Consider the following 16,196-nt stretch of genomic DNA (forward strand, 5'->3'; position numbering starts at 1 on the left):
ATCTTGGAAATTTATATATATATATATTAATAATTGTTTAAGATAGATCAGGGGAGAATATTTCGAAATCTGAGGTAACTGGAAGTCGGTTCACATGGTTTTTACCTAGGTAACCAATTGTTTGGTTACGTGAATTATATTTGCATAACTTGTCGGTTAACTGATCAACTACCTCAAATTAACGTTGAAATTATATTTTAAATACATAATTTTTAGCTCAAACAAAAAGTTAAAACAAAAATATTTTATAAAACAGATTCTTTAAGTTTAATGCATGCTGAAGTTAACAATATTGTAAAAAGACTAAATATTAGTCCCGGTACTGAAACAAAATAGATACACTTCCAGATTCCTTTTCTCGTTTTGCGGTGACCAAGTTACTTTCACTTTATCGATGGTACAAGTTTCTATACTACAGTGACGTTCCAAATGGGTTTTTTAAAGCTCATTATGTAATGTTATTATCTTTCAACTTTTGTGACACTTTTGGATTCCTGTTTATGTTAAAACCATTTTCAACATTTGTAAAAAATTATGTCTAATATATATATTCCGTTACATATAAAATAGCAGTAGATAATTTAGCCACATCCAGCGGTCCACGCACATTTCTTTAAAACTTTTGACTCGACTCTATACTGAGCATTTAGTTTAGACTGGTCGCAAGTTACAACTGTTGCAATATAATGTCTACTGGTTTACTGCGAATCACGTATTTTAAAACCAGTCTAAAACATTTGCCGGAATACTAGTAAAACCTTAGGGTCTCGAAATTACAATACTCAACTGTATAATAAACTTCCTGTAATCGTGAAGTTTTCAAGTTTTACTTTCTGAACATCTACAGGTTACGATATAATCGATTTGCCGTTTGCGTAAATTTAATTTTGCGTAACCAACACGCGAACAAAGTGGTGGTTCGGATGAAATATTGTGCCCTGTAGATTATAGTAAGAGAACTGATGTTAAAAATTTGTCAATGCTGCGTCCAATTTCTAAACATATCCGACCCATTACCACTTAGTAGGGACACGGCTATGGTCGTTTTATTTTTATTACATCAGTCTTCAAGTTAACTTCTGGCAGAAAGCCTGCTCTATTATTATAATTTCATTAAATACTTTACATAAATACTTTCATTCTTTAACATTCATGTGCTAATATAAAACACACATATACATGAAACAAAAATGTTAAAATCCTGGGTGGGGAAGAACATTTCTGAGATTTGGCAAACAGAACTATTTTTAGCGTTCCGTAGATTTGCAAAAGAGGTTCATAATTTTCCTATGCATAAAACATGGAGTGGCCAGCGACAAGAGTGAAATGTTTAACATTGAGAAGGTTAAGCTCAACGCAGTGCATGTCACAATGGCTCCTTGAGCACTTTATCCTTACCAACACAGACCAAAGTTTTAAGAATTTGAAAATCCTTTGATCCAAAAACAACCGTAAGGCTTTGTTATTCTTCAACATAAGCTCAAGGCCCAAGTTCCAATCCAAAAAAAAAGGACAGAAAAAACACAAATCTGGGCGTAACGCTAAGCAATTTTTACAATGTCATGTGTTTACAACATTTTTACAATGTCATGTGTTTACAACATTTTTACAATGTCATGTGTTTACAACATTTTTTTTTTAAATTGGAATTCTTTTAGACTTACTTGTAATGAGAAAAAGTTTTAATTTTCTTGAATTAACTTTTGAAAATTTTACAATCCAAACAACTTTTTTCTATATCCTTATTTATGATAATACTGGGTTTTGTTTCCAGAGTGATAATTGTGATTAGTGAAAGAAGGAAATAATCTGCCCTTGTTTAAGTCTTATTTCGTGAAACTTGTTTATAAAAACATTTGAATGTCTTTTTTGTATATTTTATTTAGTAAATAACATGTGGATCACGAGTGCGCTCAAGAATTCCAGGAAAATTGCAGTCTCAAACTTACAATACTCTCAATTTTACAATACTCGGCCATACATCTTGTGTTCAAAATAAAAAAGATTATTTATTAAAGACATTTCATCAAATGTGCCCCTGTCATACCTGTAGTCATATGATGATAATGTGTTTGTCCTATATGTAAGTACATGCCCAGGGTGTACACATACATTATTTATGTGTACACTGGTAAGTTCTGCAGTTAGAATTGATTGTTAACTGTTAGGTTCAGGACTTTTATATTGAAAACGAAGATCTGATTTTGACCGAGAAGATACCAACTGACAGCTGTGTACCGCACCCTCCCCTACAACACAAACACTTCCTATCTACCCTATTAATCTGGAAAAGTCTCTGTACAAACATAAATATTAATATGGTTTTCAATTAGCACTGGCATGAACAAGAATTAGCCAAACACATCACTGACAGGGATCGATCCTAGACTGACCGCACATCAGACAAGTGTTTTACCACTGTCTCGGGATGTGAAATAACATTTAAAAATACACTTGTTTTCTCAGAATATTATATTTGCATTTTTGTTAGCTACATATAACAGATGTCTTTTTTACACATAACGCACATATATACATGTATGTATCTATGATAGTTAGCAATTATTGTGTATTACAAACCCCAAAAAGGTTTGACTTTGATTTTACATACCAGCTTACAGGTAGTACTAGTAGTGAACATTTAGCAAAGGATCAAAGAGAAAAGGTACCAACATGTCCTTGTCAAGTAAAGTCATTTATGTCACTCTGAATATATATATATATTATGTTTTCCATCACAGCATGATTAATCAGGTGTGCTCTATGATGCATATATACACATGTACATACATATATACAGACAGGTATATGTACATTCCGTTTTCAACAAAATAATATTTAACTAATGATTACTCAACACCTTCTTAATGGGTTAAAGTTTGTTTTGTTTAACAATACCACTAGAGCATACTGATTTAATTAATTACCGGCTATTGGATGTCAAACATTGTAATTCTGACATGTAGTCAGAGGAAACCCGCTACATTTTTTCCTAATGCAGCATGGGATCTTATATATATATATATATATATATATATATATATATATATATATATATATATATATATATATATATATATATATACACACACACACACACACACTCAACAACGAAAGTTTAGCAAATATCCTTTATGACATCTAAATTTGCCATAGTTGAATAACGCAAAAGAAAACCAGGTCCTCCTGTTGTGTTAAGGCAAAGGTTGATGAGTTTATGTTGTTTGTAAATGGAAAACATTTCAGATGTGAATACTAATTAATTTCTTGTATTTAATTCATAAATGTTGTGCCATTTCTTTTAACATTAGCTAAACTTTTGTTGTTGAGTGTGTATATGTATATATATATATATATATATATATATATATATATATATATATATATATATATATATATATAGTGGATACATTCTGTGAATTTAGCAAGATTCCAGTCTTCCATGAATCCCAGATTTTGGGTCAGCAGTGTAAGATTATGTAATGGAATCCCAAAATATCTACATTACATTACATCATTTTTATGATTCCAGCAAAATCCTAAAAAAACACAAAACAAATCCAATGCCTGTATAACAGATGGGGTGTGATCTAGTTGATGGAGCACACGCCTTAAGTACTTGTGTCATATGATTGAACCATTTCAATGGACCCATTCTCTGATTGGGGTTTTCCATGACTGGTTTATCAAAGACTGTGGTATGTGCTGTCCTGTTTGTGGAAAGTGCATATAAATGGCTACTCTTATGGCTCTACCGACTGAGCTAAACTGTGTTAATGAGTGTATTAGTACAAGCAGGGAAGGAAGGAAATGTTTTATTTAACAATGCACTCAACACATTTTATTTATGGTTATATGGCGTCGGACATGTTTGAGGACCACACAGATATTGAGGGAGGAAACCCGCTGTCACGGCTTCATGGGCTACTCTTTTCGATTAGCAGCAAGGGATCTTTTAAATGCACCATCCCATAGACAGGATAGCACATACCACGGCCTTTGATGTACCAGTCATGGTGCACTGGCTGGAACGAGAAACAGCCCAATGGAACCACCAACAGGGATCAATCCCAAACCGAATGTGCATCAAGCGAGCGCTTTACCACTGGAGTACATCTCGCCCCCATATTTGGAGCTTATCAATAACACTTCTCTAATATCAGTATTATTTAGCTTGCATCATTACCTACATGTATAAATGTATGTACATGTACAACTCATCACACCTGAGGCAATTTTTAAGACCTATTTACTGTATATCTCACTCCCAACATTCTTACCAATAATAAAATAGGACTTCATGACCATGCTGTGATAAATAGAGTTTAATACACACACCTTGAATACATGTACATTGTACATAATGTATACTAATATGTATGTAGTAAGCTACACTATTCATGAGTAATTAAAATGGAATTTGAGCAATTTTACTTGGGACATCGGCCTTTGGCAAGTTTAAAACTAAATTAATCAACAAGGTCATGCACTATGTTAGTAGTGAACAGTGAGTAGCATATTCTATTAATAGACTGTAAATAGCATGAACATAAACATCAACTCTGTAAGAGGTTTTCGGAAACCGTGATTCATGCACATGTAGTATATATAACTGACTATATATATAACAGATAGAACAGACTGACTAAACACTGAATACTGTAAACAAATCCAGTAGCTGGAAGTGAGGCATATAGGTTGTACTATACCAAATAAAATCCCATAGTTGACCATGTTAACATTTGCTAAAAAAACAATACATGCAATATATCAAACAAACTATGACCCATAAATATATGCACTATACAACCCCTACTTCAAAGTATAAAATGAAGAAAATGGTACCTTTCGTGGCTCATTTTCAGTATAACCAGATGTTTTTACAACACCCCTAGTTTCATACAATATTTGAGTACTTTTGTTTTATATATTTTGATATATTTGAAGCAAAAGGCCACTTGACATAGTGGTACTAGATAAAATAAAATTGCATACATTTTTTTCCCACATGAATTTTTTTTTTTTTTTACAATCAACACTTATCACCAATCACAGAACTTATGGTGTTAACTTCTGTATCAAAGGTTTGGTACACCTCGAACTTTGACCCAGCTGGAAGTTATTTGGTTTAGTACTACCTATATATATATATATATATATATATATATATATATATATATATATATATATATATATATATATATACACACACACACACACAGGGCTAGCTCTGGGTGAACAAAATATTTCGCTAAATTGTTTATTAAACTTAAAAAATGGCAGAAATCAACAGTTATTTTCTAAAAAATGTCAATTATTACCTGAATAAAAGCGAGTGTCAGAGCTAGCCCTGATACACAATGTGCAAATACATGAAGCAGTAAAATACACTTTAGTGCAAAATAAAGTGTGTAGTAAGCTGCTTGATTTCTTTTCCACATCACCACCAACATTCCTCCTTGTTATCTCTGGGGACTGGATGTTCATGTAGCTTGAAGCTTGACAATTAATCGCGGTTCATGATAAATGCTGTATTTGCCATTTTAGGCCCATGGTTTCACGCAGAGTTTTTCTATTTGTGTACATCATGTTTCATTTCGATTAAAAAAGAAAAAGAAAAGAAAAAAAAGAATGAGTACTCTGCTGGTAATTTTGAAGATCTATATGGTATGGTGTTTCAACCAATCACAGAGCTTGATTCAGCTGCATGTGACATGTTTGCATGGAATATTTTAGACCCAGCACACTACCAATCTGTGGTAAAATGGTAAAAATTGCAATTTTGGTTTCTAGTCAGTTAGATGTACCTAGTTTTGTCTTTTAGTTTTTCTTTAATTATAATTCATTTACTTACAGATCTTGCAAATTTACTAAGAAAATCTGTCACCAAACTGAATTTCATAAATTTATAATAGCCAAAGAACATCGGTGGTACATCTATAAATGACAGACAATTTTCAAATTAGCTTTTTGGCGAATAAGTATATCAACAAATTCAACTTTAATTCACATTTGGCAGGTAATAGCTTAAGATAAGTTTATATTATAACATCATTTTTTAACTTTAAAGTGTAATTTCAAACACTCATGTACATAATTTTCTTCACATACATGTAGGCCTATGTATTATATATATATATACATCTGTATATACATGTATGTAAATTATATTCATCTTCAAACAGCACCAGTAACCATCAAAGATTACGTATAGTTACTAGGTATTGACAGACAGGTATAGAGCCTTAAGAAACAACAAGAGGTTATCGGCATGCCTAAATGATCTTCAGTCGTATGACTGGATATAGCTTTATGACTCACCTGGTCTCAGCAGGTAGTTTTTTTAATGATGTGTTGGAATAAAGGAAAACCATAAGATAGTATTTCCATTTCAATCTGCGGTTCAAGCTGAATAGCATTCCGACAATTTTATTGACATCATAATTTCAACAGGAATGAAGTTTGAGATTTTCGGATGCGGATAGCGATTAAAATATCAGGACATCTTAATAGTTTACAGGCAGAGGTCGTGCCTGTGGTTAATTTTATTGAACACATCCAGTGATTTACGCAGTAGGCCACCAAACTGTATTCTTTTAAATCATTTGTAGGTCAGTGGAGATTTTGCCTGAGGTACAATGAGTCATGGGATCCTTCTTCCCCATTGGATTCACTAGGGCTATGTCTCATTCTAATAAGTGCTTCACGATTGGTGGTTACCAAATGACGACTATGACATGCATTATTCTATCTGTGGGAAAGTACATTATATAAAGGAACCCTCATTGCTAATCAGACAGCAAGATTTCTTTGAAAAAAATCATTCTCTGGATCAATTGAGTATCACACTGATTCACAGTATTTAATGATCTGTTAGCGATGCCCACTTTTTGAACAGGGTTAGAACTTTTGAAATCGAAAATCAGCTGCAGGGTGTTCAAAATGTTTTAAAGCATATTAATTCAAAATAGATGGCTATAGATGTTAAGAATCTCCATACACAATATGATTAATATAAAAGCAATGTAATCAGTAAACTGTAGCTGGCAAGAAATAACAATACATGTATGTCACTGATCAAATTGTTAGATGCCATATTTCAAAAATATACCTTTAATTAAGCTTGCAGATATACTATAGGCGTTTTTTCACTATTTCATGCAAAGGTTTATTTTTACCTGATATCTGCAACTACAATATACATGTATCTATAACTGCAAATGTTAGAACTTCATCTTGACATACATGTAGCAGGGTTTCTGCCAGAAAGACATTTTTGGGTATGGCGCTATGGAATCGAATATTTACAATTTATTACATACCCATTCAATCTTACTATATAAATACAGTACTGAATACAAAAATTAAATACACTTTTCCGTATTCAACTCAACTGCCAACGCTACTATTTATAGCACATGGTTACCAGGAATGCCCTTAGCGATATGTAAACAATGTTGGTGCATGGTTTGAATTGCCTATTAAAGCAGTTGACTGTTATGCATGTTTAAAATACTATTTTGTGGATCATTTGAAATGAAAACAGACTAAAACGGTGACAAATATTTACAATTTCATAAGCGCGATACCAAAATTAGAGACGGGAACACTACTCACCAACAAGCTTTTAACGCACGATTAAGGTCGACGACAGTCACTTTTTGGACCCTTGTTTTGGCTTCATACACAATAAATAAAACATATCCAACGGTAATTTTGTGATATGATATATTTGACAAAAGGTAATTTTTATTTCTTTCATCTTTTAAAACTTAAAATTAATATTTTGTCCAGAATTATGAATTTTTTTTTTTTTAAATACCGACCTGCAAACAGCATTGTCTGCTTGTAAAAGAAATTTGACAGGGGTCAAGGTTAGTACACTAGTTTTTATTTTAATGTGGCAAAGCATTGTAATAATATAGCTAATTTTGAATTTAAGTGATGTCAGTATTCCAATGACGTCACTTTGCATCTCCTTACAATAACCATAAACTGAGTACATGACGTTTCCTTTTTAAGAATATTGGAAAAATTCCAATGCAAAATTTCTATTGAACTTTTTTTTAAAATTACTAATGCACCTGAATGTGTTTGAACAAAATCTTGTGATAAAAAAATTGTACCTTTTACGAAATATGGATTTCAAGTGAAATTACGGTAAAATATAATATATATTTATTGTGTACGAAGCCAAAACAAGGATGCTAAAAGTGACTGTCATCAACTTTAGCAAAAATGATGTCACATGCACCATCTCCTCACGCAGAAAACTTGGATGAACTGACAACCGGATTATTCAGTGGAGCAATGATTTATGGAGGCACATTTTATATAAACTTCAACTTTTCAGCAACGAGTAATTCCATGAACATCAATAAAAGAAAACACAACGATGACGACACAGACATTAAGTATACAATTCTTGACATTTTTCTTCGTTGATTAAACTGGCATGCTGAAGGTTTTGTAGCGTATTACGAGCAAATTAAATATTGCATTGTTCGTGAATTTTAGCTATTACATTATCTTTAAAAGGCATTTTAAACAATATCATTAATATTATAAGTAACCTGTCACTCATTCTTTCTTATTTCTATTTATTGTTTAAATAGAACTATATTCCTATGTGTAATAATTAGTGGTTCATCGGTCCACGTAGTAACACAGCTGACCTAGTTGTGTAAATTGAGAAATATTTGTCATTAGCGAGCAGTTACAATTTTTTAATTATTATTTAGAAACAAAATACCAATTTAGGGTATGTAATAAATACAAAACTACATATATGTGGTTTTTTGATTTCTGTATTCCACGAGTGTATTTCCTGCTGGAAACCCCGATGCCGCAGGCAGAAGGGTTTCCGGCAGGAAATACACAAATCAGAAACCACGTATATGTAGTTTTGTCTATGTATGTGCTGAATGCAACTGCAGTTGACAGGGGATATAGGGGGCCTCCCCAGGACAAAAATGGGTTAGGTTTAGGGTTACCCTCTGGCAGAAACTGTGTGTAGATATATTTTATATTCATAATGATGCAATTATAATATCTAGACAACAAGAGCTGTACATGTATATATATATATACTGAACAAAAAAGGAAACTTCCAATTTGTACATATAGTATTTATTGTGTTAAAGAATTCATTGTGTAATGAAGTTATATAGGTAGTATTAGCCTTGAGCTGTATTATCAGGATTCATGAATATTATCAATTATTTTTGAACTGTTAATCGTCGACAACATGAAATTCAATTTGCACGTGCATGCATGGTTCGACATATCCCGTGTAGTATTCGGTCAATTTGTTTTACTTGTCTTACTGACATTGTTGTCAAGTAAACGAAAACGCTTCAAAATTTGTAAAAAAAATTAATGTTTTTTTTACATTGTAGCATTTTTAGTATGCCAAGAATACCCAATAATTTAATAACGGGCGATTGGCATGCTTGATGCTGGCATGTCGACAGAAGACATTGCAAGGCATGTTGGGAGTTCTAGTCGAGCGATACGAAATCTTCGCGTGAGATTTCGAACGACAGGAAGCACCAACGACTTGCCACCTCGTGGACGTCCGCGTGTTACAACACGTGGTCAAGACCGCTATATCATGAACACGCATTTGCACAATCGATTCCAAACTGCCACTGCTACTGCTGCTAACACCTGGGTTTCACAATAACCAAATCAGTGGGCAAACTGTTCGTAATCGTCTGCGGGAGAACGGTTTACATGCACGACGTCCTTACGTCAGATGTGTTTTAACGCAACGTCATTGTCTAAATCGTCTTAATTGGGCACGTGTACACACTCGTTGGGATACGGCGACGCTGGAATACCGTTCTTTTTTCGGATGAATCCAGATTTTCTTTACAACGTGGTGATGACAGGGTGCACGTCTACTGTAGGAGAAATGAACGCTATGCTGACTGTTGTGTTCTTGAACGAGATCGTTTTGGGGGTGGGGGTTGTGTCATGGTCTGGGCAGCCATTGCCCATGGTTATCATTCACCACTAGTCATCATTGATGGCAATTTAAATGCTCAACATTACCGCGATGACATTCTCGCTCATTACGTCATTCCTCTGTTCGCTAACAACGCCACCTCTCATACAGAGACACTGTAAATTTTCTTAGGACAAATAACATTGATTTCATTGATGACTGGCCCGCTAAAAGTCCTGATCTCAACCCCATCGAGCATGTCTGGGATAGTCTGGACAGACGATTGAGGCGTCATCCCAACCCACCCGCTAACGTCAACAAACTTCGTCAAGCGTTCATTCAGGAATGGAACAATATTCCACAGGCAGAAATCAACACTTTAGTCAATTCTATGCGCCTGCAATGCACTGCAGTGGTCAATTCAAGAGGTGGTCATACCCGTTGTTAAGTGGGTGGGGTTTGTTTAAACCCCTACCACACTTGGTCAAAATTTCTCCCAGTTTCTGTTAACCTATGGCCATGATTTTTGCACCAAACGATGCATCATGGAACACTCTTTAAACACATATATAACAATTATTCCCCCGGTTTGTTTTCATCAAGTTATGTTCAAGCAAAGTTAGCGGAAGTTTCTTATTTTGTTCAGTATACATGTAACTTTTTTTGAAACTGTAAGTTATAGTTGCTGAATGACCACTGGGGATGACTTATTCTGTTAATGTTATTAAACAAACTTATTTTTTTAATGTAACATTCTGAAACTGCATTCATGAATGAAATAATGCCCTGGTGTTACATACTCTTCCTTCCAAGAGAACAACAGGAAATGATGGCTTCAGGGGGGGGGGGGGGGGGGGGGGGGGGGGGGGGAGAGAAGAGACTTAACATTACAATCTACACCACCATAATGCATGGCCTAGATCATTAGCATCAATAAAAATTAATCATCCAATACATGTTGTCAGAGAAATGTTGTAACGCAGAGCAGGAAGCCTTGATCTGGTGAAAAGAAGCAAAGCTCCAGAAGGAATGCAGAGCGACTTCACAAGATCACGGTTTAATGAGACCGTAAACATTCCACCGGTACAGTTTGATGTCACATGTCTCTGGACACTGTTCACTGGACAGGACAACACCGGCCATTCTTTGTGGTCAGTCAGGCATGACATTCAATCAACGTGGTACAGGTGGTTACCCTTCATTCACTCACTTCGGGGCCCAAGGCTAGAAAATCGTTAGCATATCATCATCTGTATGGTGCCCATCCTGATTATATGGAATAGACATGTATTGGTACGTACTAGTATATACATAAATACATGTACCTTGGGTAAAGCAGTCAGGCAGTTTCATCAATAAGTGACCGATGTTATATTTAAAGCCAATGAATGAATGAATGAATGTTTAACGACACCCCAGCACGAAAAATACATCGGCTATTGGGTGTCAAACTATGGTAATGCAAATAAATAAAGTGATGATCAACATCAATATAAAAATTCAAGGTTTAAACAAAAACAGTGTAAAGAACTGTGCAAAAATACAAATACAAATATCACAGAATTTTACGGACACCGAATTTTACTCTAAACTTCAATTTGTGCTGTATTGGCCATTCTCAAAGAGAATGTTACACCCCTGCACCACGGTGAGGTTACAGCACGCGCAGGGGTTAAAGCCAATGAATGAATTATAGAATTTCATGTTCAGACCGTGTCATTTTTAAAAGGAAAGCTATCACTCTAGCTCCCAATCAATCCCTTAAAAGTACAGTGTTTGACAAATGTTTGAGGCAGTCACTAGCCCTCATAGAAGCCTTGGCTAGTGCCCTGCGTATTATAGTAATTCAGTTAATAATCTTTACTAACACAGAAATGTCCGTATCCCCAAAAATTCACTTGCCGGGACCAAGAGCTAATTTATTAGTGAAATTAAACTCTAAAGTAAAAAAAAAGAAAAAAAAGTACTATGAAAGGATTAAATATCCCTACTCTGTATGAATCTATGATAATATCCTAAGTGGCTCCCCATAATTTCAATTAGGCTCAGGAAAAACTGGTCACTCCCCTCAATTTCTTTTTCATGGCAAGGTCTACAAATACATGTATCTTGGTCACTTCGTCATATTATATCCATAGAAGATGACTGCTAGCTGAGCAGCATGCTCACATAGAATTATTCTTTTACGACAGGCAGCAAGGAATCTTTTATTTGTACTTCCCACAGGCAGGATAGCACAAACCATGGCCTTTGTTGTACCAGTTATGGATCACTGGTCAGTGCAAGTGGTTTACACCTACCCATTGAGCCTCAGGATTTGGATTTGGTATCTGGATTAAAAATCCCATGCCTCGAATGGGATCTGAACCCAGTACCTACCAGCCTGTAGACTGATGGCCTAACCACGAAGCCGGTCTAATTTATTAAGAGGCCCGAGAAATGATGCATCAACATTACATTTTTAAAAACAATAAAAAAATACTCAAAATTATTTGTAAAAGGTATTAAATAAACAGGGGAAAGGCGCTGCACCATTTTATTTCTTTTCAGTTAAAAAACTGATTAGGCAGTAAATTAATCTACGCCAGTCACAGAAATTATATGTATTCATTACAAAATGAAATATTTCAAATTTATAAAAAGTCCCAATAAATAAATACATATTCATGATTGAAACATTTTTATTGCACGTGCCTGTAGCAGTTTTTGAAATAACATGTGTGGTTACCTGTGGAAATGCACGTAGAAATTCCAAAATGCAGGTACATATGTACATATCTTAAGATGCAATTTTTGCACTAGGTAGTACTTTTTAACCACATCCTGATTAATACAGATTTTTTTCCCACTGTTTTATGATAATTTTAATTTATCAAAGCGTGTGATTATCCAAGCATAAAAGATATTCCTTTCTTTTCTTATTTTCCTTCTGTCTGGTACTTCTCCAAAACTAGAACACTCAGAGTCAAACTGCATTAATCAACTAATAAGACATATAGAGAATACTACATGAGTGGCCATTAGATACCACTTATTTACAAGTTCTTTTAAACCATACATGTATTTAACAAGCAAAAGCAAGTTATACATGTTTTTCTACGAGTTCTAAGATAAATGGTATTTAATGGAACACAAATGTTGTATTCTATTTCTTACATATCCTCAAAAACAGTTTTAAAATAAATTTAAATGCCTTTTCCAACTAAAACCTATTTACGGCCCTAGCACTTACAGTTAACTTATAATGCATCATAGACATGTCAATGCCAAGTCAATTTGTACTTCACCGAGTGATCCATTTCAATCGTGCTTTTTGTTTTTCACTGGATGGTATGGCACTGGCAACCTGGTCATCACCTAGGAGCAGCCAGTCGTATGTCTTTTAGCTATTATCACACATCAGTGTTCGAGATTAATGGTATTCCAATATCCCGGGGATACCAGACTTCAATAACCCAGTATCCCACTGGGATACCATATAATCTTGTTGGGGTTTTTTAAATCCTGCACTTTTATTTTTCGCTGAAAGAATGAACGTCGTCATTTACTGGTGAAGTTAAGTAACAGTATTTTTGAGCTCGAACCCAGTCTAATGCTATGCCGTAACAATATCTCCCCAACTCGCTACCCAGTCTACTGCTACACTGGAGCAATAGCGGCATAGCAATAGACTGGGAACTGCTAAGTCACTACTGTTTTTGTTGGATGTTTCCTCCCTTCAAATTTTATTTGAGATATTGATTCCACATCTGCAGAAAATTTATACAGGTAGGTTTATCATTAGTAATGTCAGAAACACTAATATATTACTGCTAAATATTAATTTATATCAGTATTACTCGAAAATCTTTTTGCCGATTCTGTTTGACTGCGAATTTCACGAATTCCGCAATTTCAATTGCAACGTAGCAATAGACTGGGAACGAGAACAGTGTTTTCGAAGTTTGTTATGATGTTATTTATGAATTTCATTTAAGTGGGATAGTAAAATCTCTGGTGGGATACCAGATTTTGAAATGTTAGTATCCAATTGGGATAATGCCCAAAAAAATTAATCTCGAACACTGCACATGTGTTTTTAAATACAACAAATGATGTTCTCACCAACAGGAGTTTAAGAAATTTAAAATAACTAATGGAAAGTGGCTTGACCGATACTATAGATACATTGAACACTATCATTTTTCATTTATCACATTCAAGAAAAACACACTCACCGAAATATTCCCCATGTGGCGATTTTTCCATTTCGTCTTCCAACTGCTGTGTGAGGGCCGCCAGCTTTTTTTCTGCATCCGACAATCCTTTTTTCTGGGGTGGGGTTACTTGGTAGGGCAAGTGGGTCTTCATCCCCTGAGACATCTGACTTGTCAGATTAACGGGTAAACTTCCACTTCTCTGAACCTGTATGCCCTGAACTGGGGCCACAAGTCGCACAGGGGTCTTCTCCGCCACCTGACCCACTTGTATGTCGTGCACACCGTGATACGGAGGGGGTGCCTGCGATGTCGCCGGAGAATCAGGACTCTTTTTAGTAGACACAGACCCAGACAATTGCATTTCCCGTTCAAGCTGTTGCGTCAAAGCAGCCAGCTTCAATTCGGCTTCCGAAGGTCCACTGGGTCGTGGCGGGGCCCTTTCATAAGTTATCGGCACCCTCGCAGGAATTGCTGGAGGTCCAGAACCTGGCGAATTGACCGTAGACGTGCTACCATGGACAACCCCAATGACAGACGACGTCTGCGGGAAAGAACTCGAAATTGTATGCAATCCATTGGGAGTATTACTTATGCTAGCTGGTTGGCTTAAAGTCTGATTATGGAACATTTCTGAATGGCTGTGAACACTTGCCTGAACCTGTGGCGGCAAGGTGCGAAGTCGGGGGTCAGTATAAATAGGCGGAGCGTGTTCATTAAATCGATTATCACTAAGTAATGGCATACTTCTAGGCCCAAGACTGGAATAGCTTGGGGGCAATGGTGGTCCACCACCATGGCCAGAGACAGAAACATTTTGATACATGTCTTCGTGATACCCGCTCGTATTTCCCACAATCCTCTGAATTGGTACACGATCCTGAGGTGACGACAGACTAGTCCGAGGACTAGGAAACTTATCCAACAGAACACTAGTGAGACTCGCCCTCGGACTAGAGTGTTTTGATTCCGCACTTACACTAGACCTCGGGCTAGCCAAGCTAGACCGGGGACTACCCAACCGTTGATCGTATGGTGGGGGTGGATATGATAAACTTGCTCGTGGGCTAGAATTCTTAGAATCGCCACCACTCGCTAAACTTGAACGTGGACTTGAGTAATTAGAACTAGTTCCTGTTCGCGAAACATTATTTGCATTACTAGCAACAGGTAAATTGGCAAACATCAGTTGGGCATTGCTCAGTGCTTGAAAATTCTGACACCCATTGTTCATCACTGCAGCACTTGGTGCCGGGTATCGTGTATTTCCAATATAAATACCTCGATTATCTGACGTTGGCGACATCGCCTGTGGACTAACTTTCCCAGGGGGGTGGGGATAAGGCGCATTGGTGAAACCCCTGATGGGCAAATGTCCCATCAAACCGTGTTGATGGTGCACCGACATCCCCGCCGGTATGGGCGGCTTACCGTCCTGTGTGTGAGACATGGCAGTCGATCTCTCGGAATAAAACATGGTTCTGGGTGCGACACTGCCGTGACTTTCCGTGTGTTTTTGCTGAACGTGAGAAATATACAAACTCTGTTTGGAATGAAACTCATCGCCTGCGTCAGTATCCGATCGTTTGGCTGTCACTTCTCGCCAGAAACACTGCGGCGAAGGCACCTCGAAAAGACTCAGGTCATCTTTAAAACGAGTCACATCTTTGTCTAGGTCATCGATGTACTGTGCCATCGCAAATAACAGCGGGGTATACGGGACTATTGTGTGGAATTCCGTAAATAACTCGGCCACACACACCAAAGCACTGTCGCACCAGCCATTACAATGGCGACGGTTCACTCACTGGCGTAGGGATATGTTAGTTTCGATGTACCGTTTTTCACCTTTCGACAACATTTATTTCGGTGATATTTATTATCAATTAGTATTGTGGCATAAACATTCATTTCTTAATTTTAATAAACTGTCGGCTGTGCGGAGATATTCTAGTTGATTTTGTTGCGTACTCTTTTCACTCTCGCTGAAACTTGTCGTAAGCCGGAAGTGAAAGTACCTCGCACCTTGGTGAACCCAAAACACGCACACG

At 36.2% G+C, this 16,196-nt stretch overlaps 1 protein-coding gene across 2 annotated transcripts in view; it reads right to left on the bottom strand.

Moving 5' to 3' along the window:
* LOC121388140 (Wilms tumor protein 1-interacting protein homolog) overlaps window positions 1–15,936 on the bottom strand; it is an 84,684-nt gene extending 68,748 nt beyond the window's left edge. For both annotated transcript variants that reach the window (XM_041519374.1, XM_041519375.1), the window contains exon 1: window positions 14,167–15,936. In XM_041519374.1, the coding sequence (XP_041375308.1) occupies window positions 14,167–15,841 (1,675 nt within the window). In that variant the 5' untranslated portion in view covers window positions 15,842–15,936. The remainder of the gene's footprint in view (window positions 1–14,166) is intronic.
* Between the last annotated feature and the right edge of the window lie 260 nt (window positions 15,937–16,196).

The sequence above is a fragment of the Gigantopelta aegis genome, chromosome 14, assembly GCF_016097555.1.
Source record: "Gigantopelta aegis isolate Gae_Host chromosome 14, Gae_host_genome, whole genome shotgun sequence".
NCBI lineage: Eukaryota > Metazoa > Mollusca > Gastropoda > Neomphalida > Peltospiridae > Gigantopelta > Gigantopelta aegis.